Here is a 25157-nt window from a genome sequence, read left to right as displayed (position 1 = left end):
GTCACGAGCAGGCGGCGGTTGGCCGGGGGGGAAGGGGCGGTCCCCTTTCTCGAAGACATACAATACAGATGTGCGCATCAGGCGATGTGCCGAGTGCAGGGCAGCGCAGGCATGGGAGCGGTGCGCGCGCCTGGTCCATCCTTTAAATAGCGTGGCCCGGATCCATGCTCCTCATCACCCAATCCCCAGGGCGGATAGCATGGCCGCCGGGGGCGCTTGCTGTCGGGGCAGGCGCGCAGGCTGCTGGGCCACAGGAGGCCGTGAGTGGACGGCAGCGCTGATGAGGTGGCGGGGCAGGAGTGTGGATGGATGGGTGGTGGAGAGGCCGGGCGGGCTCGACGTCGCCCCGTGGCCTCGTAACGTCGCGGGCTCGCGGCTGCCAAGAGGGAAGGAAGGCGTGATGCCGGGGCCGTGCGGGCGCAGCGCAGGCAGAGCAGAGCGAGCAGAAGATGCGGCATCCCGGCGCCATAATTAGCAGCTGGGCGAGGGCGCGCTGGGTGGGATTTGAGCCGCGCGGAGGAGGATGCTTGGGACGCGGAGATTGATAGAGCACGCGCGGGCCCCAATGCGCTTCCCCCTTTGGGACGCCGCGCGCTGACTCGCCCATCTCAATGCGATCGCCGCCGAGTAATTTGCACTCAGAGGATGATGGGTGATGCGGCGCGCGAAGCACCACAGGCGCCGCGTTAAGGTTGGCCCCGAGGCTTGTCTTGTTTCGCGACGGCTGGCGTGAAACGCGAGCAACCAGACGCGGGAAACATACACACAACACCAACGTCGCCATCGCCACTGCTGACTGCCGCCGTCAGCATCGGGTGCGCCGAGTGGAGTGCAGTCGTCAGCAGCCTACGTCTGCATATCGCCAAGGAACGCGCCTGCGTCGTACCAGCGCCGCGCCGGGTCAGACGTGCAGATACATCACGATAAGACAATGCTCGCAGCGCGAAATGAATGTCATTCGCCGCTAGGCGCAGCTATACAATATACCACCAAGCCTGGCACGCATTGCCTCCCCGCTGTGCCCAAAGTAGAGGTGTATCAGGCGTCGAAGAGAAGAAAACAGTCATGGCATCGTGACGGAAGAATCTGAAGTGAAATCGCCTCCCATTGTTCCGAAAACGCTCTCTACCCAGTTAAAAGGCCTCTATTGACAAGAAGTGAAGCTCCGCGCCCGGCCCGCCCATGGAGATCCGGGTCCCGAGTCGACGATGTGCGTGCTCCATCAGCCCCGCGTGTACCATGAACCGGGTCCTTTTGCCGCGCGCACCGGACGGGTGAGCGAGAATTGAATCCCACAGAAAATGCAATCGAACTAATCCACACTACCCAATCCCCGGCGGATTTACTTGCGGTGGTGGGGGTGGTTGTGGTGACGGTGCTCGCGCCTGTGGTGCGCGTGAGGCGCGGGCGAGCGCTTGGCGTACTCGGTGACGACGGCCGTGGCATACTCGGTGACGATCTCGGTGACAATGTTGCCGCCCTCCTCCACCGCCTCCGCCTTCACGTCGCCGCCGACGAAGCTCTCAATCTGCACCTGCGCGGCCGGGGTCGACGTCACGAGAGTCGTCGGGGTCTGCGTCGACGAGGGAGCGACGTAGCTGGACGTGGGGGTGACGGCGAAGCTGGTGGCAGCAGACGAGCTGTAGGCAGTCGACGACGCCACCTCGGTCGACACCTCGATCGACGAAGAGTCGCCGTCCTTGCCGCAGAGGTAGAGGGTCGTGTCGCTGGAGGATTCGGTGCCGTGCGTCGCCTTGTCGTCGTTCCAGAGGTTGTAGACGGCGTCGCAGAGGATCGTCAGGGGACCGCAGTCGACCGGAGTGGAGGCATCGAGGTAGAAGCCGCCGGTGTAGAAGGGACAGGCGTCACCCTTGCAGTTGACGTTCGAGATGTCGTACCAGAGGTCGGGATCGCCCGAGGAGCTGTAAGTGTACTCGTATTGAGTGATGGCGCCCTCGCAGGAGTCGGTGGTGCTGAGCTTGATGGAAACACCGCCGTTGGTGGAGCTGCCGTCGCCGACCATGTGGTACTCCTCAGACCACGTGCCACCGGCCTTGAGGGACTTGGGGCCGAGCTGGCCACGCTCGGTGTCGGCAGTCCAGACGTTGACGGCGTCGTCACAGTTGTTGACAACGACGGCTTTACCGATGGCCATGACGCTGGGAAGGGCGGCGAGCAGGGCCGCAGAGACAGTGATGGTCTGCATGGTCAGGTTGTTGTGTTGATCTGAAGTGATGGAAGATGGAAAGCTAAGAGGGCTGCGTCTTTGAGAGAATGTGCGCCGGGAGCCTTGGAAAGTAGCTAGAGAGCCAAAGGAGTGTGTGCAAGACCCAGCTTGGAGCAAAAGACAGCAACGCGGAGACGTGTGAGGGCCGAGTGGGAGGCGGGCGGTGCGCGGTTTATGAAATAACAAGGAAGCGGACGTCTTTGCGCTAGCTTAGGGGTCGAGCGGCGCCGGCGAATAACCCGGGCTAGCGGGCAGGCTCAAAATTGAGCATCGCCGGCGGCCATGGGTGGAGGTCTGGTGGCTGACGCGGACCAATGGGGGCGCATACGTGCCTGGAGCGCCGCTCGGGCTTCTTGATCGAGCTGCACGCTGACTGGGCCCCCTGACAAGCGCCCGGTCTGTGAGGACGGCTCATTTCAGCTTTTTTTGCAAAGGCCTGCGTGGCCTCGGCCAGGCCAAGAGCTGCCGGCGCCTGCGCTGCCGCAATGCGTGCGTATGCCAGCCCAGCACCCACGCGATCGTCCCGCCCCATGCGCGCGCCCAGCATCCCAAGATGCAACGGCTCTCCGCCGCAGCCTGACGATCGACAGGCACCGCTGGCCCGGCCCCCAGCAACGCGAGATGGCTTCTCGCACCGCGCGGCCGACGCAGCAGCGCCACAGCGCGCCAGAGCCAGAGCCAAAGCGCACAAAGCCAAAGCCAAAGCCAAAGCCAAAGCGGAGCAGAGCCAGAGCGCAGCAGAGCAGGAGCGCATGAGCCCAGCTGCAGTCAGCGCCAGCAGTGCGACGCCGGCAGCCGTGTGCTGGCATCGGGCCGGGACTGCGGCGGCGCAGACGGCGGGCGTGGATGTGACGAGGGCTGCATCTCGAGGGCGACAGGTCGGTGGGGCATCATGTCGGCGCGGAAGGCAGCGGTATCGATAGGGTAATCCTCTCATGCCGCCACGGCTGCATCTGCAAATCTGGAGACAGAGTTTGGTGGAGCGGCAGGGCTGGCGGCAGCGGACGACAAGCCGGCCAGGGCTCAACGGCGCGGCGCATCCCTTCGTCCCATTGCTGCCAGGCACACGGCTCCGATTCGTCGTTGCGCAGGTGAGAACAACGCAGACTTTTCATCCTTGGTTCGGCATGCCCCGATCAGACCCACGTCCATGACGCTCCCAGGAAGGCCAAGCTGGAAAGCCCGAGTCCAGGCGCGGGCTTTGTTGCGTGCCGTCCATCTGCCGACGGTCGCCCTGCTGGAGGGAAAAGAAGCTGCATGGGTGGCGGCGACAAGACCAGCGGGATCATGGGACGGGCCCTCACATGCCACGGCATCCGAGTCGAAACAGCCATGTGCGCCGCCAGGAACCCGCGCAGCATGGCTACCAATCAGCGAGAGCGACGTTGTCGAGGAGGGTGCGGGTGTTGGGGACGCATGGCGTTGAGCGAGCGGAAGGGAGCAGGTCCACCTTGCACGTGGGCCGCAGCAGTGACATCACCCCGCTAGCCCTCGACCCGGACAGGCATCACCATGCCGCCGCTGCTCTTCAACCCCGTCGCCCACCTCCCCACCTTCAACCCGCTGGCCCTACTTCGGATGGCCGGTGCCATGACGTCCCACAACTTCACCCTCGCCGACACGCCCGACCTGACCGGCAGAGTCGCTGTCGTCACCGGCGGCTCCGCTGGCCTTGGCCGCGAGTTCTGCGCCCAGCTGCTTCTGCACGGCGCCGCCAAGATATATGTCGTCGCCCGCTCCGAGTCCCGCTTCGCCGACGCCAGGGCCGAGTGGTCCGAGAAACACGGCCTGTCCGACAGCGACCTGACCCGCCGCGTCGACTTCATTCGCTGCGACCTGACTGACGTGGACGCCGTGCAGCGCGCTGCCCGCGTCTTGTTGGACCGTCTTGACCGGCTCGACATCCTCATTCTGAACGGTACCCGTTGCTTTTGTTTTTCCTGCTTGCTTGCATGCAGTCAGCACACCGCGACTAATGCCGCTCAGCCGCCCTTCCTCTGTCAGCCGACTATCAGCTCTCGCCCCAGGGTGTTGAGCTTCAATTCGCCGGCAACCACCTCGGTCACTTTGTCCTGACAAACCTGCTACTGCCTCTTGTTGAAAAGACCGCCTCCGAACATGGCCAAGCCCGCATCCTGACAGTCTCATCCTCGCTGCATCTGGCCTGTCAGGAGCTTAGCCTGCCGCTGCTGACCTCCCCTGCTCCTACCAAGTCCCCTGCCGCCCTGGACAGCTTCTGGAGGTATGCGCGCTCCAAGCTTGCAAACATCCTCTTCACCCGTGAGCTGGCTCGCCGGCTTGATAATATGGGCCTCTCTAACGTCTATGTGAATTCATTCTTCCCGGGAAACATCCCCACCGACGCCTGGGATTCCTGGAAAGACTTGTTCGGCACCCTGGTCGGCACCGCAGCTAAGAGCGTCTTCCAACAAGTTGGCCACACGCCAGAGGAGGCCGCAGCTACGGCCATGTATCTTGCAGCAAGCCCAGACGTAATGTCCAAGGGCGTGAAGGGAAAGTATTTTGTCCCCGTCTCCCAAGAAGAGGAAACCAGCACTGTGGCAAATGACAAGGACTTGCAAAAGAATCTCTGGTACTGGAGCGATAACAAAGTGGCCGAGACTCTGGGCAAAGGCTGGCAAAATGCGTAAACAGCCCCATGAGACGATGAACAGACCAGTGTAGAGACGTTCTTAAAGTGTTCTCCTGATTGGACGTATTTTGAGCAGGAATTCTTCAAACATTTTCGCTACTGTGCTCTTCCAAGTGTAGCGATTGGTTAAGACCAAATCACCTTTCTGACACATACCTCAACGTCTGTATGAGTATCGTGCTAAGCTCTTTGCCTCAATCCGATCCATTTCATGCACAGACGAGTGCCATACTTTGGCATATCCTACGGTTGCAGAACCACATAGACTGTCGCTCCGCAATATACTTTTCAAAGCCTCTTCGATCGTCGTGTGGACAATCTTTCCGCCGGTACCAAGAAACAGTGCCAAGCCTATAGATTATGTGCCTTATTTTAGCATGCGCAGCCAGCATATTTCCTCATTTCTCTGTCTTTCAATCCATTCAGCCTCGTTCACCATCAGATAGCACAGTAGGTGACAGAAATCCGAGCCCTCTTAGATCCACTAAGGACGCTACACTCTTCCTACAATGGTTGTTGAATCCGTTGTCCGGCTATGGACGTTGGTCTTCAATGCAACCAATCGCATCCGGATATTGAATTCAACTACCCGCGTAAGTATGGTGCAACACTGCAACGGCGGGTGGGCCCAATTATCATGTCACCCGCTATAATAGCGTGTATAGGTCCCCGTGTGTTTCAAGATGGAAGCTTGATACATGCGACTTAGTTTCCCAATCACGACCTCATCGCAGTGCCGTCTCAAGTTATCATCGCTATCATTCGCCTTTCAAGTTATAAAATTAGGCACCAATACTTACATAAGAACGTCTTTATAGTCTGCTACCGGTATTCTTATGGCTGGTGTTATCGTTTACTCTTTAGTTAAGGCGTTAGAGGCTCTAGAACCAGTTAATAGCTTGGATACATATTATACTACGGCAACCACTAGCTGAGGTGGTTAATAAGTAACTAGAGACAAATATAGGTTTTGATCTTTATATAATAATTTTGTCAAAGTTAACAAGTATGATATAGGTTTAGCAGTGTAAATCTTACGTTACTAAGCTTGCGTAGTCTAAACCAATGGTATGGACTAAATACGGGTCTAAGGAGGCTTACGCCAAATACAAGGCAGTGATGATTAACCTTCACGTTGCAAATGCGCATACGCGAACCTGACGGCAAAGCAAACAGGAGCAAACATTACTACAAGTTCGAATTCCATACGCCTGCGAATACCTTGCCTACTTAATGGCGAGCTTGGAGGGCGTCGAGGATTCTCTAACACCACATGGTATGGTGGGACCATGCCGGGTCGATGAAGCTGGCCTCTATGATTGGCTGATCCCAAGCTAAATGAAATCCAGTTGCACTTCGGATTTTGAGACGTGATGGTCGATCACTGATGTTGCGCCATTGGAATGGCAGCGCGCATGGGCTGAAAGTATACCAACCCATCACGTTTCGAACAGAGAAACGTCGTGCGTGTCGCGGGTGAGGCGGTTGCACTATCGGGACATGGTACGAATCGGCGACGCATGCAGGCTCCAACGATCTACAACGTACGTGCACATCCACACCAGCCCCTAGCGAGGAACACGGTCTCAGGCGGTCGCTATTGCCCGCCAGGTGGCAGTCGTTCCCCACCAATGGTCTGTGGTCTGTCTAGTTGCAGGAGCCTGCAATCTATTTTCGTAGTGAGGGATGTTATGGCACAGGATGCGTCGTCTTACTCGCGCATCCGCAACACTTGCATGCAGCGTTTTCCGATGTCGTCGCCTTTTACCATGTTTTTCTTCACGGCCTTGCCCCACGGGTCAAACTGCTGCTGTGCGACAATGACTAGTGAAGTGAGCTCCCAAACGTACGCGGTCACTGCCAATGGCCATCACCAAACCATGGCAAGCAAGCTCAGCAATGACTGCTGGGGATAAGGAAGATCTCGGGCAACAAGGGCTTGTCGATCTCCATCAGAACACGACCAGGACGAAGGACTACGCCGCCAGCCAAGAATACCACGCTCCCTGTAGCACTATACCTTTCTAGTATCCCGCCGCGAATGCCTTGTTCTTTTCGCCCCGCAAGAATGGGGCTGGGCCTGTGCAACGCATACTGTGGTGACAGCGGGTTGTATAAGCACGTTAGGGCCGGAATGACTTGAGGTGGAGTTCAACGGCCAAGCCACTCAACGGACAAGGCACCCATACGCAGAAAAGAAATCATGGATGACCTACGATATGGTATGGAAGTTGACTCATGATGCCCACTTTAATTCCTCTCCTGAACGGAGGGGGATAAAGAAACGAAAAAAGAAACATTGCTTTTTCCGGCCTCGTATCCCGATATGACAGGTCTCTTGTCCCATGCAGTTCCTTTCTTTTCTCATTACCCTCGATAGCCGCGAGGCCCAGAGACGCGAAATGCAAGTGGGCAGTTGTGATAAAGTCTATCAAGCCGCCTCACAATGCGGTAGCGGCCTAGTGGGTGGCTATTCTAAATCCGGATTGTGCTACGCTCTGACAAGCGATACTAACCCGCTTCCGCGGCTGGGATGGTCCTTCTGGTTGAGGCTGGGCACTGACCAGCATTCTTGACTCCTGCGGCTACAGCGGGTAGCAGTCACAAAAAAAATGGCAATCCACAAGTACCATCCATGCATAGTGCGAATCGGAAATCTCGGGGACGTCGGGTTGACTCCACATGCCGATAGGCTGATTGCGTGACTTTTCTTGCTGTACGACATGTAGCTTTTCCGCACTCTAACGGATCATTGGGCCGAGCAAGGAATTAGCCGTGTGCAGGCAGTCATTCCGTGCCTCCAGACATCCATACCTGCTGCTCCATTTTCGCATTCTGACTGGGTGGCCGGCTGTCAAGATGCGTCAGCCGGTGAGTTTCACCAAGACGCCACTCCGCCATGATCGGCCCAGGCGTACCTGGCCCAGGGTATCCGGGAACGTTCCCGTGGAACAGTCCCGGCAGTGTGTCGTGATGCCTGGTCGGGCAAAGGATTGACAACACAAGCTTTTTGGAGTCATCGCATCAACCTGCTACGCTCCTCGTCGTTGCCAACTGCTGGACTCTTCAATGAATCAACGCAAGCCGACCCCCTGCAATCAAGCGCATTCCTTCAACCATGTCAGAATGCCTTGCATGACGTCAGATCAAAGATGCGGTGTGCATGGATGGGTGCGAACAATGCTACACGTACATATAGGCAAGCAAAGTCAAGGTGAGTGAAACAGGGAGCTCGACTGCAAATCACGCAATTGGCGAGGCGTTGAGCCGCAATTGGCGCGAACTACATCGCGGCGGGAGCGAACCGTAGAGCAAATGATTTTTTTTTGTTGTTTTACTTTTACGTATCAATCGTGGTTCTTTTTCCACCAGACAAAGCAGCAAGGAGAAAGCGAAGAGCACACACGATGGCCTCCACCCGGAGCTCCTGCAATGCCTAATACCGCCCACGGATATGGATGGGGATGCATAGAGCTGCGAAGCGCTCAAGCACGCTTGCCATTGATGGCCTTGAGCCCGACATCGCTGTCCAGGCGTCAGAAAAACATCGAGACGGCCAGCGAAACAGCTGGCAGGAGGGGGACGTACAAGATGAGATCGGCGTTGGGCGGAATGTGACCGGGGAAGCCGCTAAGGAGGAACTGGGCCGTCAGCACCGCCACTAAGGTTGCAACGATCGGGAGAAGCTTGGGGCATCAGAGGGCCGCAAGAAGCGCCGCGGGAGCGGCTTGGGAGCCGACAACCGCGCGTTCCTGGATTGGAACAGGGGGACAGGGAAGGGTGGGCTGAAGGCAAAACTAACCCGTAGCCTAGGCACGCTTGCCGTTGATGGCCTTGAGCTCGACGTCGCTGTCCAGGTGTCAGAAAAATATCGAAAGAGCGGACGCAGGGCAGGGACTTACAAGACGAGATCGGCGTTGGGCGGAATGTGACCCGGGAAGCCGTTGGCACCGTAGCCGTAGTCACTGAGGCGTGGTCTGGTTAGCTGCGTCATGGGGCGTTCTGCTCGGGCCAGGAACGTACCTCGAGATGGTCAGGGTGGCCTTCTCGCCTAACGACATGCCCTCGCTGCTGCCCGCGCCAATGATGCCGTCGTCCCAGCCTGGATCCAAGTCAGCTTCGTGCTCGCGGCGCAAAGGGGCCTCCGCGGGAACCGGACCTCTGATGACGCGGCCAATTCCGATCTTGACGTTGAAGTCGCCGCGGCCGATGGACGAGTCGAACCTGGTCGCACTGGGCATCAGCCTGGGTGAGCCGGAGGCAGGGCCGTGGCGGAGCTCACTTCTTGCCCTTGTTCTCGGCGGCGCTGGCGTCGAACAGGTAGCCCGTGTACTCAATGGTGACGTCGTCGCCGGCGCGCGGCCTGTCGACGCCGTTGCCCGGGGCGAGGGTTTGCTTGGTGACAGCCATTGTTTCTGCGGTTGGGGGGTGCGGGAGAGATGGTTGGAAGAAGGTTGACGGGTACAGAGCCGGATGCGGCGGGCGAGGGCGGGGGCTTTTATATTGGGGCAATGGCACTTTGGGCAGCTGCGGCACGGCCAGCGCTGGGGCATTGGACGTCGAGCATCACGTCAGGAGGCAGCGTGGAATGGTACCATCACGTAGAGGCGAGTCGTGACTTCTGGTGCCCGCGCTCGCGTGGCGGCCGAATGGGGGCGCGGGGCGGGCGGCGCGCGCAGGGCAGCCGTCGAGCAGCTTGCTGGACGCGGGCGGCCGAATGGCGACGGGCGGAGCAATGCTGAGCAGTGTGCTTTTTCAACGAAGCGCGGTTGACGAGCGAAAAGCGGGCGCTGCGGCCTGTGTAACCGCGGCGACGCTGCAATTGGAGACGTCGGAGCGATGGCGGCGCAGGGCGCGCCCGCCTGAGAGAACACGCCGACCACACTGCGATCTGCGGGCGAGATCGACCGCCGCCCAGCGCACCGCTTGCAGCCCACGTGCGGGCCCCGTTCGCAGCGCCGCTGGAGCTGCTCTGCTGCGCTCTCGGCTGGCCCGCAACCGCCTTATCAACACCGGGGTGCGCGCCACGTCGGCGCGCCCCATCACACGCTCTGCGGAGCCCAGCTGGCGCAGCACCCCGCTCTCGGGGCAACCCAGCGCTGCGGTACGGGTCATCGCCTGGTCCAATTGCCGGGTCGCCCGGTCGCTAGAAATGCTCCTACCGTGCGCGTGGCGGCGCTGCGGGCCTTGCCGTGCTCGCCCCCTCTGCCTGCCGGGATGCCCACCACTGTCATTCGTCCGCCCACCACGCTCCCACCGTACATTTGCCCCTTCTGGTTCAGCACCCACGCGGAAGCTAAGCCCTGCGCGTGCCGCATTCCACCGCCCCCCGGCCTCCACCGAACCCCCGCCGCCTGTCGTGGAAACCCGCGCCTTCACGCGTCGAGCTGCGCGAGCTGCCCTGCCACCTCTGCCGCGCTGACCCTCGCCAGCGAGATGCCCGGGAAGCGCGCATCTGCGCCCTCGCGCCCAGCCTGCAGAAAGAACAGCTCGCGGATGCCGACGCGGTCGAGGAACTCGGGCAGCCGCGTGTAGTTTGTGGCTACGTGCTCAACCTGGTGGCTGTCGTCCGACAACGTAAAGCGCCCGCCGAGCCCCAAGAATACCTGGCATGGATTAGAACGTTAGACCCCCTCCGGACGAACATCCTGCCTAACACGTACCTCGCAGATCTCGCTGGTCGGGTACGGCTCCAACAAGCCCTTGCGCAGCCCGGCCGTGTTCAATTCCAGCAAGCCGCCGTAAGCGGCGATGAATTCCAGATTGCGCTGTATCTTGCGCCAGACTCCTGCCCATTGCCGGAGCTTCCGGTTTGGCTCATCGCTCAGCAACCGCACCAGGTCGAAGTGGCCAACGATTGGCGGCCGCAGCGCCTGCAGCATCTCCAGCTGCGCGTCGAAGTAGTCCTCGAACAGCCGCTCGTCCGTGCCCCCGGCCCGCGTGCGCGCCTCGCTGTACATGGCCTTGTCGAAGTCGATGGGCACCGTGTGCATGTGGTGCACCGAGCCGATGAACAGGTCGAAGGCGTACTTGTGCTGCAGCTTTGTGATCCACTGCCGCGACTCGGGCTCCCGTATCCACTCCGTCTCCATGCCGATGAGGATCTGGATCTGCGAGCGGTAGGCCTCGCGCAGCCGCACCGCTTCACGGTGGTAATCGTCGAAGAGCTGCATGAGCCCTGCCGAGTCCAAGGTCTAGACGTGCCCCAGCCCGCGTGTCAGCCTCACCGCTGCCGCGCCTCCGCGCCCGTCATCAAGAGCCAGGCGTACGCACTTCCTCGGGGTATAGGTCTCCATCGCCGCGCGGAATGTGCTCGGTCAGCGCGAAGGTGTGGAAGCCTTTGGCGATGGCCGCCTGGATCATTTCCTCCAGCGTGCCCTTGGCGTGGGCGCAGAACTGCCCAGAGTGGCTGTGGTGGGAGAATGGCATCGTCGCGTCGTTGAGTCTGCGCCGGGTCGAAGGCGGATGTCTGGTGGGGCCCGGTGCGTAGGAACTGGAGGGGAGTTGTAGGGCTGCTGACGGGGTGGGGCTTCTCCGATGGAATTCAGGGCAAAGCGGCCCATCGTCGGCGATGCAGCGCGTCAAGAGCACGACCGCGTCAACCCCACCACGGACGCGTCGTGTCGCGCATACCAAGATCAAGAACGAAACAGGTCACACGACCGGAGACCTAATAGTCTCAGCATGCCAGAGACCTCGCTATTAGGGAGACTACATCCTATATTCCACGGACAGCGGACCAGAATCTCAACTTCTGCTGACAGCGAGGGCTCGTCGTGCTTCACCAAAGCAATTCCAACGCATTTGAGATGGTGGTATTCTACGAATGTCCTGATGCGTGAATCAAGGGCACACAGCGGTAGCAAGGAGCGAGGGTGGGAGGGCCACACAACCTCACAGCAGGTTCCAGAATATTTGGGCATCGCAGCTTTGCGAACGGGCACCGCAACTTTGAAAAAGGGCATCTACGCCGGGGAAAAAGGGCATCGCAACTTCGCAAATGGGCATTGGAACTTCAAGTACGCCGCAAACTCACTTATAGGCCTCGATCCGCTCTCTTCCTCTTCTTTTCTCTCGTCACCCTCCTTCCGGTCAACGTGTGCCTCCCCTGCGCTTAGCTTCTCGATCCTCTCCCTCGTCGCTGCCGGTAGCGTTAGCCGGACGTCTTGACAGACGGAAACTGTCACCATCAGTGGCCCACTTCGGTGTGAATTGTTTCGGTCCACTTCGGTGAACCACTAGCCGTCACTCCAAAGAGTGTCGGTCTCCCAGAACCAATGTCGTCTTAGTATTTTGTTATTACTGTTAATTCATAGGTCCACTTCGGTGCATTATTCGCCGGTACTCCAACGAGCACCGGTCCCCCAGAACCAATTTCTCCTCAGTGTTTCGCTACTGTTGATTCATAGGTCCACTTCGCTGGGTCTACATCGCTCTACGAGTCGGCAACCCCGTTAAAAGAATCCTCCGACGTTATTGCTGCTCCGTTCAAAATCCTCCCACGAGATATGGACATGCCAACGAATGAGTGAAGAGCGCACACCTGACCTGGCTCAAAGCGACGCGTGGTGCTTCGAGCGACGGTTCTCTCTATGATGGTGTTGGGCAGTGTTCCGACCTTCAGCAGACCGAGGGTCCAGAGATCCATGAGACGCCAGGTGTCAGTGCCAAGTCAACAAAAGTCAACAGAGATGACGAACCCCACTGCCAAGCACGACGGCCAGCTGCTTGTGGACCCAACCCGGCTCCTTCATCTATGCTCTTCGGCTTGTCAATCCCCGACTTGTGGATCTTGGCAGCAAGAGGGACGACAATTGGCCCGACCTGATGCTGCTCTTGGACAAAAGCACTCGAACCTTTTACGCGGGTTCGATCATGGTGTGGTGTATTCGTTCTTTGGTTGAGTACGGGTGGGACCGTTGCAGTCTCAATCTCGTTTGGCCAGACTGAGACCTGGTGTTGATCAACACAATAATATTGGGCATCTTTGTTTTGATGAACCTTTCAGCCTATCCCAGTGCATAATCGGCATGCTACCGGATGGAGTTAAGACGTTCGTGTTTTCCTACTGGCTGAGGAAATTGCCACTGTGGATGGTTCATAGTCTTCAACTTGACGCTTGGGATAAGACGTTGAATTGGAAATGGCTCAAAAGGAGATCCATTTGGCGCTGGTTCTGTCTGGACGTGGGTGAGATGACCGCAGGTTCAGTCATTCTCCATAGAAAAGCGCGAGCTCATCTTCAAGAGCGACGGATGGCCAAAGCAACATATGAGTTCTGAGTACGGAGGGCTACCGCGGATGCTTCGATTTCTGATGTGACTACCAGGCATATTCTGCGGTGGTATGTACTAACCTTTGCCACTTACAAGTCAGCCGCCATATGTAGTACTGGACCATTGACAGAGGGAAGGCTTAAGTAATATTACGTGAACGGATAAAGGCTCAATGTTACTCAAAATCGCACAGGAAACATGTTCAAAGAAAACCGAGAGGGTGCGTTGAGTGATATTTATATTCTCTTCATTAAACATATATTATGCTCCGTGGCTCGCGCCAGTTTATATCCTCTCACCCTCCAGGATGGACTTTGCTTCAGCGCTCTTCCACCAGCTGACGCCGTCCTTTCCAGGGAACTCAAACTTCTCCATGCTCTCCGCCTTCATCTCCACACTGTACCCAGGCGAAGCAGGAGTGACGTAGTAGCCGTTCTTGATCTCACTGGGGTGGAGGAAATGCTCGTGCAAATGGTCGACATATTCGAGGACACTGAGCTTGCCGCTGACGGCAACGTAGTCGATGGTGCTCAGGTGTTGAGTGTACTCGGGCAAGCCAACGCCGCCTGAGTGCGGGACGATGGGCACATTGAACTTCTTGGCCATCAGAAGCACGGCCAGCACCTCGTTGACACCTCCCATCCGGCAGGCATCAATCTGGCAAATGTCAATGGCACCCTGCTGGAGCAATTGCTTGAAGATGACGCGGTTCTGGCACATTTCGCCCGTGGCAACGCCAATGCCATAGGGCTTTAGCGCCTCGCGGATGGCCTTGTGGCCGAAGACATCGTCGGGCGAGGTGGGCTCCTCGATGAACCAGGGCTTGAAGTCTGCCAGCTTTTTCATGTACTCAATGGCCTCGGGCACTGACCAGACCTGGTTGGCGTCGACCATGAGAATGTTGCCCTTGTCGAAGCCGATGACTTCGCGAGCGATGCTGAGGCGGGTGCGGTCTTCGTCGATGGAAGTGCCGACCTTGAGCTTGAAGTGCTTGTATCCTGCCTGCAGGGTCTCCTCCAACAGCGCCTTCATCTTGTCCTGACCGTAGCCGAGCCAGCCGGCGCTGGTGGTATATGCAGGCACGGCACGGCTGGCTTCAGCATCCTTGAAGCGCTGTTCCTTGCCCTGCTGGGCATCGGTGAGGATCTTGACTGCCTCTTCGGGGGTGATGGCGTCGGTGATGTAGCGGAAGTCGATGCAGCGGACGAATTCCTCAGGCGACATTTCGGAGACAATGCGCCAGACGGGCTTGTTGAGGGTCTTGGCCCACAGGTCCCAGATGGCGTTCACGACGGCGCCGAGAGCAAGGTGGATGACGCCCTTTTCGGGGCCAATCCAGCGCAGCTGGCTGTCGGCGACCAGATACCTCCAAGTCTTGCCCCAGTCCTTGACGAGGCTGTCCAACGACTTGCCCTGCACGCGCTGGGCGAGCTGGCTGATTGCCTGGCACACAATCTCGTTGCCGCGGCCAATTGTGAAGGTCTGGGCGAGTCAGCACGGGTCCGAAGCAGGAGAAGGAGCGCAGCTACCATGCCATGGCCCTCGAACTGGCCATCGGTGTGCAGGATGCAGTAGGCGGCCGAATAATCGCCAGCAGCGTTCATGGCATCGGAGCCGGTCTTGTCAAGAGAAGTCTGGGCAGCAGTCAGTGCAAGGCGTGTGACAGGCGTTAGCGGGCAGGGCGGCGCACGGGAAAGCGCACATCGCGCGTGGTTGCGTGGGTGATGGTAACCATGGCGGGCAGAGGGGAGGACGACGAGGAGAGTCGGATGGGCGAGGCCAATGGCCGGGAGCAATGGCAGATATAAATGCGAAGCGGCGTTGACGGAAGAATGCTGGACCCCACGATGCCCCTCGGCGGGGCTCAGCGCGGGCTGATAGGTGGGAAAACTTGGCGTGGGGAGAGGCGCGGGGGACGCAGCGGCCAACAAGTCTGCCACTATTCACCAGCTCGGGCAAGCGTTCGGCGAGTGCTCCCTGCAGCTGCTGGAAATGCTTGACTGGCGATCTGTTGGTCGCTCCCCCACGCCGCCGCCGATCCACCTCGGCCCCAGCCGGCTGAATAAGGCATTTGGCTGCCGCAAACCGGTGTGCAAATGCAGCCGAGGCGGGCCTGGACGTGTGGCGGCGGAGAAATAGACGGGTGCGCTGAGGCGACGAGGCGGCAGTAGACGGCGGCTTTGCAGGCACGGCGAGTCAGGACGACACACTGCAGCCCTGTGCGGCTGCACCGACGTTGCTGTCGTGTGTTGGCGGCAGAGGTGGTTGGTGATGCGGCAGGGGTTTGGCTTCTTCGGCGCCTCCAGACGACGCCGCCGTCCTCCACCGCCCGCTTCCGTCCCGACACCACCAACCTGCAGCTGAGCAGCACACCCGCCCTCTCAATCCCGGAATCGCGTCCACTCGCCGTCTCTGCCCATGTCGGACGGCGGCAGCACCCTCAACATCCCGCAGCTGCTCGTCATCATCGTCGTCAGCTTCCTCATATTCCGCTGGTACAACTCGCCCTCCTCCGCCCAGGGCCACCAACGCCCCGCCGGCAGCCGCAATGCCGCCCCGCGCGTGAACCCCGCCGCCGTCGAGCAGGTCTCGCAGATGTTCCCCCAGCTGGATCGCCGTGAAATCATGTGGGACCTGTCGCGCAATGGCAACAACGTCGCCGCCACCACCGAGCGCGTCCTGACCGGAAGGGGTCTGGAAGTCGTATGTTGCCGTCTTCCTCGCCTATGCCCCGGGACCAGCTGACCAACTCTGCGAAGCCGCCTCCGTCCTTCCAGCCGCCCATGCCCCCGCAGCCCCAAGCGCGCCCCGCCCAGCGCGAACCCGCCGCGACGCCCTCGCAACCGGACCTGATAACAAGATACAAGCTCGCCTCCAAGATCCAAGATGGGGATGCCACGCCGCTGGAGGAACCGCCGAAGAAGTCGGCGTGGTCGCAGAACAAGGCAGAGCGCCAGCAGAACCTGCAGCGCCGCCGTGAAGAGATGGTCTTGGCTGCGCGGAGGAAGATGCTAGAAAAGGATAAGGCCAAGGCTGCGCAATCCTAAGTGCCATGTCATCGTAGTTTGTGAAGCTTGTCAAATAGCAGTCGAAATTAATGCTCTGGTTCGCACATGACCGGTTTATGAATGTTTCAAGGGAGACTAATCCCCCGACGCTGGTCAAAAAGATTCACCAATGGCAAGAAAAGCTTCGGCGACCCGTCTTCTCCAGACTTGCTTTCCTCTGCCATGCTCCGCAGCCGTTCCCAGCCCACCCATTCCCAAGACTCGCACTTCTCCGGCTCAAGGTTCTGCAAACACCTGTTAGCGCGGTCCAAGCAAGCAGGCCTAGGTGGTAAATTCACCTCGGGTTCCGTCTTATCGCCACTTATCCTCGCCGTCATGAAGATGGTTACGTAGTGGGCATCGACGTCGGTCATGACGCTGTTGGTTGCCGTGAAGAAGTGCACGTCCGTCGTTGCCAGCCCTGTCTCTTCCAGTGTCTCTCTTGCAGCGCACTCTTCAAAGCTCTCCCCGAATTCGAGGTGGCCACCTGGGAGTGCCCAAGTACCTGTACACTGTTCAGTACCATTCGAGATTTCATGGCATCTGCAGCGTTGCCCGGACACAAAAGCAGACTCAAATGAAGCGTTGGGAGTGTGTGGACAAGCGTCTGACACCTTGCCGTGCATATTCCCGCGATATGTTATGTAAAAACCGAAGATTCGAACATACCGGCACCGTGGCTGCCCTTACGCTTGCCAATTATGAATTGATTCCTGCCGTTGAGGATAAATACCCCAACCCCGACGCGGACATTTTTGGATGCTGTATGCGGCATTGTGAAGGAGGACTTGTGTTGAACGGAAAGTGGGGTGTTGCAGATGTTTCCATAAGATCCAAGAACATGCATGAGATGCTTAGATGACTCATGCATGGAAATGCAGCCTTGTGCGGTCGGCCAAAACGCCAGAACGTATCATGACCTATGCGATACCAATAGTGGGGTACCACCCCTACTGTCTATTCATCTCGGGGTAAAAACTTGCTTCGCATGGTGATAAGTGCTATTGAAGCGCTTGTCTGCTGTATCAGAAGATCTCTGATAAGATAAGATGGTGGTGGTGGGGACGGCTTACCCAGCAGACAGCCGTTCATCTACTATGTATTGCCATGACCACGCACGAGGACATACAGGAAGTCAAGAAAATGGTCTCCGTGAATTTGTACATCTACATGTATGTATGTGCTCACGAGCGATAAGGAAACTTGGGCAAAACAATCAGGGAATGGCCACTGCGGTTCATCGTCTTCCGAGTTTCAACACTTACCAGATTGACCGCATATTTTTGTCTATTCTGATGCTTTATGACCCTCGCTAGATGGAGAGAGAGGCCCGGGATGCAAGCAATCAGTTCCGTGGGCTAATGTGTTGGGAGATCTCGTTGAAAAGCGAGGTGAATTGCTAAGCCGAGGGTCAACCCGAAAGTCTACCACTCAACGAATTGACGGCGTATTCTCTTGAATTTTGCTTCTGATCCGTCCAGCACACAAGTGGTTTGCCCCGGGGATCAGTACCCTATGTAAAAAGGTAGAAAATATCAAAAAAGAGGTGGATAAGTGAAAAATCGGGCGAAAAATTGGACAAAAAACTGGACACTCATCATATGAGCACGTTTACGACCAGCACGGGACTCGAACCCGCAACCTTCCGCTTAGGAGGCGGACACTCTACCATTGAGCCAACCGGCCAGTTGTTGGAAGGTAGCTTCACTCACAAAATATATATACCTATTACATATCCGCCCAGCTACATTGCAGCACCCAGTCGGACCTCCGAGGGCGCTATACACAAGGCTCAGGCGCGTAGGAGCAGGTCAGATATAGAGATGCTAGTACTTGATAAGCAATAACATAGTTTCCTGGACCGCGTTAATGGTGACGGTGCAATGCCACTCATTTTCTGTGCAATTTTTAAGTAACATTGAGCCTTTATCCGTTCACGTCATATTACTTAAGCCTTCCCTCTGTCAATAGTCGGGTACTACATATGGCGGGTGGCAAAGTTTAGTATATACCACCACAGAACATGCCTGGTAGCCACGACATCAGAAATCGAAGCATTCGCGCTCTCCTCGTCCCTTATCTCAGAGAAAGAAAACATGAGGAGAGAATATTGAAGGGAGGGAGGGCCGGTTACGAGGTGACGAGTGCTCTTGAAATCTATGCGCTCTGTCCAATTCGATCACGCAAAGATCATGCATGCATGTAGCTATGGACGTCATCGACACTTTCGATCTGTTGTTGCGAAACTGCTCGACGCATCCGGGACTCTGCAATTCCGACTTCCGGTGCTTGGAGAGGCTCTCAAAGACTGGACTCGGAGATAATGAAGTGTTTTCCCGAGGAGCTAGCAATACCTTCTTAGTCAGACGCGATACCGTTTCTTCTACAACTGGATCGTATGCATGTGAGTCTTGCCCCATTATTATGCAGGCAATGAAAGCCAAAAAGTGCGAATCCAGCCAACGAAAGCCGCGAATGTAGCGTGATCAGTCTGGGCGCTGCAAGGATGTCAGTGCTCTCGGCCGACAGCCCCTCTACCCCACCTGGGAACACTTCCACTAAAGATCGACACAACGTAAGGAGGATTCGAAAAGGTGTCTTCTTCAGAATTCAGTCACAGCACAATGTACATGGTATGGTGGGAAGATACATTAGCACAGTCAGAGGCATCTGGTGTGTTTTTCATGGACGTCGAAATGTTGATGTCTCAAGTGAACGGTTGCTTCAACGGTCCACGCAACTAGTAGTTTTCGCAGTATAGGATCGACATTCGATGTTGCAGGATACAAACATTCCCCCGCTTGGCGGCTTTGTACTGGCCACAACCCCGCATTTGAGATGTCAGCCGTTGGCGTGATACCGGACTTCCGATGGATTTCCAATCAATCTTTGCCCACTACTTGGCAGACAAACAATGAGCAAGGGCAATATGTACTTATATATCCCGGCTTGAATGAGAGCTGTGTAGTCGACATTTACTGATTCAGACAAGATTCCAACATGGCTAAAACAATCGCAGTAACTGGTGCTACAGGAACGCAGGGCGGATCTGTTGCTCGCGTGCTTTTGGAGAGCAGCAACTGGAAAGTCAGGGCAATCACCCGTAACCCCAATGGCGACGCCGCAAAGGCTCTCGCCGCTCAGGGGGCTGAAGTTGTTGCTGCGGATTTCAATGATGAGGGATCGTTGGTGAAAGCTTTCGAGGTGAGTGTGATCAATATGCAACCGATCCCGATCAGTGCAGTTGGTCGTCTGGGTGCGAATACCTTTCTACTGTTTACGACGTGTTATTTCAAATGCGACAGACGAGGCTGAATACTGGCAGGGTGCACACGCGGTGTTTTCAGTAACAAACTTCTGGGAGCACTTATTCACTGGAAAATCGCAATCCGAGGCCGGCGAGATTGAAGAGCAGCAGGGACTGCTTCTGGCGAAAGCCGCATCGCAGACGAAAACGCTGGAGCATTACATCTGGAGTACCATCCCACACGCGAACCAAATCACTGGTGGCCGATTCCCCGTCCCGCACATGGACCACAAAGCGAAAGTTGATCAACGTATCCGTGACGAGCTTCCTGATCTGGCCGCGAAGACTACGTTTCTCTACGTCGGCTTCTACTCATCGAATCTGGCGTTCTTCCCCAACTCCAGACCCTTTGAAGTCGTAAGTGATTGTGAGTCCTGACTATGAGGGTGCTAAGCTCACCGTAAACTGCAGCCGGGAAGCGGCAAGTACGTCTTCGCCCTTCCTACGAAGCCATCCGCTACCATTCCCGTTACCGGTGATGTCTCCGTGACGGTGGGTGTGTGGGTGCGCCAAGTGCTCGCAGCCCCCGACAAAACACTGGGGAAATATGCCAGCGTGTCTACGGAGGTCATATCCTTCGAGCAGATGGCCCAGTACTGGGGCGAGGTTACCGGGAAGCCTGCGGTGTTTGCCGAGATCACGGCCGAAGGATATGAGCAGATTTGGGGAATCGCTGGACGCGAGCTTGCTGATCAGTTGAAGTTTGGCGAACAGATATCTGATTGGCATGCCCACTTGGGCCAATTGCTCGTGAGCAAAGAGGATCTGGGAATCTCCCCGGAGGAAGCAAAAGGCTTCAAGCATGCCCTGGAACAGGTCAAAGCTCATCTGATCTGACGATAGCGATATTCGTTTAGCCAACCAAGTGTGGATATTTCAAAATTCATTTTGTTTGAATTAGGTGGCTTCGTAGTGGCCAACAGCCCCTGATGTTTCTGTCAATCCTTCAGTCCAACCGTTTGCCCAAGCAGGATGGTTTCAGTGGCTGGCTCGATATTGCAGTTGTTTACCAAATCCATCTCCTTTGGTTTGACCCACTTCGTCTTTGCAAAGAGCTTCCAACCATAGTAATTTGCCGCGAAGATGAGAACCCCAATATATGACGTGACAAACCTCGACGCGTCGAATCGGTAGATGAAGGCGTCAAAGCCTGCATTTGGATTTGGGTCAGCCTCTCCAAAGCACGGCAACATATCAGGAGGAACCTACCATTGAAGAGGATGAGTAGAACAGTGATGACTAGAGATATATATGAGGCATATGGCTGTAGAAAGCCCTGGTATGGTAGATCCTCTCGCCGTATACCTTGAGCCCGCAGGCCGCGACTGAAGCAAATATACGAAATGAGAATGCTGACCCAATTCAATGCTCCGAAGACGGTAACAAGTGATACAAAATACCCGAAGACGGTGGAGGATGATTTCGAAATGTTTAGGTACCCGAGAAGGAAGAATGCGGAGGAAGATAGCACCGAGGCAAGCGGCACGCCAACGCACAGGTTTGACAATCGGTCCCGTAGGGTTAACGGGGTACGAAGCGTGGGGATTCGCTGTTTGACGGTCCGCTTGAATACCTGGGGTGCCTGATGATCTTTCGATAGCGCGTAAAGGGTACGCGAGGCGACGTATATATCTGGGAGAGTTGAAATCATCAGGGAATGAGAAACAGACAATGACGAAACAGGAGAAGTGGCTTACCGGAGCATGCAGCACTGAGAACGAACACAAGCAAACTTGCGTTAACGACATCTGGAAGCCCTTCGAACCCGGCCAGTTTGACAGCGATGACGAATGGCGAGGCGGCTGCATCACGAGAGCTATCAGCGACTATCAAACGTTCTCCACCAAGTCAACATACCGGCACTCGCTTTCGAATGAGTAGCTCCTACAAGCATTTCGTTTCGATACGGGCAAGACATGCCCAACACCACAACGCCGCCGATATAGAAGAATACTATTCTCCAGAACGTCCAGAAAATGGCCCGGGGAACCTCCTTCCTCACGTTTGGCGTTTCGCCAAAGGCCGCGCCCACAACTTCAGTTCCAATGTAAGCAAAGCCAGCCTGGACGAAGGCGGCCCAGAAACCAAGGAAACGCCCGGGATCACCATGCTTGAGATATTCGCCGAAAGCGCCCGAATCCTTCCAATAGCGGAATCCGACCACACCGCGACCCTCGACAGGCTTGAGGGATGCCACCAGGCAGGAGATGATAAGCATGGTCATGACGAGCAGCTTAACCACACCAGCAATGTATTGGGACTCTCCGAAGACGCGAACGTGGAAGAAGTTGATGGAGAGGACCGGAATGGCGAAGACGGTGATCCAAATGCCGACATTCAACTCGGGACGCCAGTACTGAATGATGATGCCCGTAGCTGTGAGGTTATTGGCGAGGAGGACAACGTATTTGAAAAAGTAATTGTAGCCCGTTGCGAACCTAACATGCCTATTAATGCGCTGGGCGACGGATGTCAGAGATGAGGGAACACGCTCTCACCCTAAGGCTGGGTCTGCAAATCTCGTTGCATACCCCGGAAACCCTTTATCCATCTTCGCGTACGTTGCCATTTCTGCCAGTGCGGTCATCACAAAGTAGACGTTGGCCCCCATAATCACATAAGCTATCAGTAATGACGCAGGGCCTCCCCGCAGGAGTGCTGTTCCTGAAGAGATGATCAGGCCGGTCCCAAAAGCTCCAGCCACCGAGATCATCTGCAAGTGGCGCGGAAGCATCTCACGCTTAAGCTCAGGTTCATCATCTGTTCTCGACGCGAGGGGCTCGGCGTTTCCGCCTCCGTGAGCACGGGTGCCGTGTCCAGCCTCCAAATTGACCGGCGATTCGTGAAACTGGGCGCCTTGACGTCCAGTTGAGATCTGTAAATGGGCTGCATGAAGGCTAGACATTGTTCAATAATCCACGAGTTTGAAAGAAGATGGGAGCCGGGCATGAGACAATGGAGATGGTCGATGAGGAACAATGGAGAGGAAAGCGGAGAAGGGGGCACTTTCCGGGGAACTTGAGCGAGGAAAGGGAGACGTTAAGGACATCCCAAACGAGGGTGGATGTAATGCGCGAAGTGATAGCTAGAATTCTTTGGGACCGGCTCGTACCGATCAAGTTGCATCCAAGACTATTGTATCGATGCAGATCCAACTTGAATGTCCAGTTTCTTCTGCATGCGCCGGAGTTCTCGGAGCGATGCACCTCGAGCTCTGTGTGCTCTTTCAAGAACCATTGCCTACGGCGAAGACTTTCTTAAAACCGGGGTTGGGCGTGGAGATAAACCTAGAGAACAAATGGCTTCGGATCGATCAGGAGCCAGTCACCCAACGCAACGGACTTGTAGCCTGGATATGCTAAGCGCAACCCCAACCATAAATGGATACTCTTCACCAATGGCAAGTTAAGTGTCGGCTTGCCAGCTTGAATAGCAAAGCAGGCCCTTAGTTTGGAGCAGTATCTTTGCTGTGGGGGAATCTCAATTTTCTCGCTCGGAGAATTGTAGAAAGGAAAAAAAATAGAAAGAAAAAGGGCCCAAAGTTGACTATAGAGCAGGAGAAGAAAGGGATCATGACAATCGTGACTACGCTGCGCCGGTGTGCGCTCCGAACCATTGAGCCATCGCTGTGGGGTTCCTTGTCTGGATAAAGATGGTACCGGGTCCTGTCGAGATGGTGCATCAGCCACTCGTAGTCGGAGGATATCTTGGGCCGGTGACGTACCAGTAAACTTGCACACCAACCCTTCGCCAGAAGATAAGTTTGAGATGACCCCGCCACTCGCCACGCGCTCAAGCACGTATTTGCAATTCCAGGCAACGAGATGGCCGTTATCCACGATGTACTTCTCGTTTTCTTGGAGCTATTGTACGCCGTTAGCACGCGCTGGGAAACACGACGTATTGACACTCACATCCTTCCTCAAAATGGCACCCATGCTTGTGACCCAAAGGATGCCAGAGCCGGATATCTTGTACACGAACAGGCCTTCTCCAGAGAACATGGCCTTGGACAGACTTTGGCTTTTGTACTCCTTGACGATTCCTTGAGTGCAGGCCAGGAAACCGTCTTTGCTCACGCTCCACATCTCACTGCCGCTAAGGCGGATGTTGGTGATATCTCCGAGGGAGGGAGGAGCGAGGAGGAGCTCGCCAGGGCCGGTAAAGGTCGACGTCGACAGCTCGCCACCGGCGACAAACTTCTTCAGAGAGAATTTTATGCTGCCCTTGAGGGTAATGGTGGGGGACATGGCGAACATGGCGCCTGGAATTGGTCAGCGCGAATCCGAGCATGGAAGGAAATGCGCTCCCTTACCAGGCCTCGCAGTCAGCGGACAGCCCATAGCCAACTGGACGGTCAAAATGCTGTTGGTGTCGCGATGGCTAATTCTGTAACTTCCACCGTTGAAGGTGCCAACGTCGTCCTGAGTGGCACCGGCACCCACAAAGTGCCCAGCAGCAGGAGCGCCGCCGGGCATTTGGGCCGGCGCGTTGGAATTGAACGTGTGTGATTGTTGCAGCTGCCCAGGCTGCGGCGGGGGCGGCGTCGCCTTTTCTACAGGGTACGGGCTCCCCGAGTGTGGAGCAGGATAGGCGGGGGCGGGCTGCTGTGCGTATTGCTGGTGTGGCGCGGGGCTGCCATGGTACGAAGAGGCGCGGTGGTGGTCATACTGCTGGTGCTGGGCCTGAGGCTGGTGCTGGGGCTGCGGGGGCGGCGCAAAGTGCTGCTGGGTGGCGGGAGGACTCTGAGCAGGCGGAGGGGGGTAGTATTGCGGCTGCTGTTGCTGTTGTGGCGCAGGTGGAGGGGCGAATTGCGGTTGGTGGCCGTCTGGTGGCAGGTGGTTAGCTGGGCGGCCGCTGCGGAGCTTCGGCGGAGCTGTCGGTACCTTGCGGCGGGGCTGTCGCTCAAGTCAGTGCAAGATCCCACACCGGCGCTGGGCTGGGCTTACGCGGGAAGTACTGCGCCTGAGGGCTGGTTGCTGACGGGTAACCCGACATGGCCGAAGGTGACTTGCAGGACGTGGACAAGGTGAGGCCAGGAGATACGCGCTACACAGGCTTGGGGGTGTGACGGATGCGCGCTGTGCCCCGCAGTGTGTTTTCTGGTGCAACGCGACGGCGGGTAGGCACGGCAGGCGTGGCTGCGAGGAATAGCGGAGGGGATGGTGGGCGCATGCTGGCGGTTGGGCGCCTCTATATACGTCGTGGAGCTCCAGACCATCCCGCGCCTCTTTTGTTACAATTCAGCTACATGCCCAATCCAGCGACGGCGCGCCATGTGTCAGCAGCGTTGGCGCCGCACACGACTAAGTTTTCACGCCTAGAGCCTGTACGCGCGCGTTTTTGTTTCTGACCGGGTAAGCTGATCATCTCTCGGCCCCCCGACGCGTCGCGGCCTGGGGGCGCGGGGCTCGCGCCGCCATTGGCCAGCCTCGGCGCCTACGAACATCACCGCCATCGCTTAGCGCTCACCAAGGATCCTGTGGACCTCCGGCGCCTATCGACCTGGTATCACCGATAGCTGTGGGTATTCTGTGTATCATGTGCATTCTGCCTTTGTGTCTGCTACAGTACACCTCCCCCTCCTGTGTATGAGAAATCCGTAGACCGCCATGCTTTTTGTTCGCCACATATACGTAGCTCAGAA

General features: G+C 57.0%; 9 protein-coding genes and 1 non-coding gene across 10 annotated transcripts; 3 read left to right on the top strand and 7 right to left on the bottom strand.

Annotated features, from left to right (window-relative positions):
* Positions 1-1342: 1342 nt before the first annotated feature.
* Positions 1343-2206, bottom strand: SLS55_003360 (uncharacterized protein; the record flags this gene model as incomplete). Its single annotated transcript, XM_066774836.1, has 1 exon — positions 1343-2206. One exon carries the CDS (start codon positions 2204-2206, stop codon positions 1343-1345), a length of 864 nt encoding a protein of 287 aa, XP_066634955.1.
* A 1599-nt stretch (positions 2207-3805) lies between these two features.
* Positions 3806-4878, top strand: SLS55_003359 (uncharacterized protein; the record flags this gene model as incomplete). The annotated part of the gene is made up of 2 exons (XM_066774835.1): positions 3806-4145; positions 4214-4878. 2 exons carry the CDS (start codon positions 3806-3808, stop codon positions 4876-4878), a joined length of 1005 nt encoding a protein of 334 aa, XP_066634954.1.
* Positions 4879-8689: 3811 nt separating this feature from the next.
* On the bottom strand, positions 8690-9290 carry SLS55_003358 (uncharacterized protein; the record flags this gene model as incomplete). Its single annotated transcript, XM_066774834.1, has 4 exons — positions 8690-8729; positions 8783-8845; positions 8904-9104; positions 9163-9290. The coding sequence occupies 4 exons, from the start codon at positions 9288-9290 to the stop codon at positions 8690-8692; spliced, it is 432 nt and encodes a 143-aa protein (XP_066634953.1).
* A 965-nt stretch (positions 9291-10255) lies between these two features.
* Positions 10256-11309, bottom strand: SLS55_003357 (uncharacterized protein; the record flags this gene model as incomplete). Its single annotated transcript, XM_066774833.1, has 3 exons — positions 10256-10486; positions 10544-11074; positions 11154-11309. 3 exons carry the CDS (start codon positions 11307-11309, stop codon positions 10256-10258), a joined length of 918 nt encoding a protein of 305 aa, XP_066634952.1.
* A 2132-nt stretch (positions 11310-13441) lies between these two features.
* On the bottom strand, positions 13442-14891 carry LGD1 (L-galactonate dehydratase; the record flags this gene model as incomplete). Its single annotated transcript, XM_066774832.1, has 3 exons — positions 13442-14638; positions 14686-14790; positions 14847-14891. 3 exons carry the CDS (start codon positions 14889-14891, stop codon positions 13442-13444), a joined length of 1347 nt encoding a protein of 448 aa, XP_066634951.1.
* Positions 14892-15751: 860 nt separating this feature from the next.
* SLS55_003355 (uncharacterized protein) lies at positions 15752-16203 on the top strand (the record flags this gene model as incomplete). Its single annotated transcript, XM_066774831.1, has 2 exons — positions 15752-15859; positions 15898-16203. The coding sequence occupies 2 exons, from the start codon at positions 15752-15754 to the stop codon at positions 16201-16203; spliced, it is 414 nt and encodes a 137-aa protein (XP_066634950.1).
* An 86-nt stretch (positions 16204-16289) lies between these two features.
* SLS55_003354 (uncharacterized protein) lies at positions 16290-16978 on the bottom strand (the record flags this gene model as incomplete). The annotated part of the gene is made up of 3 exons (XM_066774830.1): positions 16290-16448; positions 16503-16708; positions 16873-16978. The coding sequence occupies 3 exons, from the start codon at positions 16976-16978 to the stop codon at positions 16290-16292; spliced, it is 471 nt and encodes a 156-aa protein (XP_066634949.1).
* Positions 16979-17817: 839 nt separating this feature from the next.
* Positions 17818-17889, bottom strand: SLS55_003353. The gene has a single exon. It is a non-coding gene; the product is annotated as a tRNA-Arg (tRNA).
* A 1314-nt stretch (positions 17890-19203) lies between these two features.
* On the top strand, positions 19204-20347 carry SLS55_003352 (uncharacterized protein; the record flags this gene model as incomplete). Its single annotated transcript, XM_066774829.1, has 3 exons — positions 19204-19407; positions 19529-19867; positions 19922-20347. The coding sequence occupies 3 exons, from the start codon at positions 19204-19206 to the stop codon at positions 20345-20347; spliced, it is 969 nt and encodes a 322-aa protein (XP_066634948.1).
* Positions 20348-20448: 101 nt separating this feature from the next.
* On the bottom strand, positions 20449-24508 carry SLS55_003351 (uncharacterized protein; the record flags this gene model as incomplete). Its single annotated transcript, XM_066774828.1, has 7 exons — positions 20449-20660; positions 21208-21312; positions 21368-21886; positions 23235-23373; positions 23425-23774; positions 23913-24338; positions 24460-24508. The coding sequence occupies 7 exons, from the start codon at positions 24506-24508 to the stop codon at positions 20449-20451; spliced, it is 1800 nt and encodes a 599-aa protein (XP_066634947.1).
* Positions 24509-25157: the final 649 nt, after the last annotated feature.

This window comes from Diplodia seriata, assembly GCF_021436955.1.
Source record: "Diplodia seriata strain FDS-637 chromosome Unknown scaffold_3, whole genome shotgun sequence".
Classification (NCBI taxonomy): Eukaryota; Fungi; Ascomycota; class Dothideomycetes; order Botryosphaeriales; family Botryosphaeriaceae; genus Diplodia; species Diplodia seriata.
This window is presented reverse-complemented; position numbering and strand designations above follow the sequence as displayed.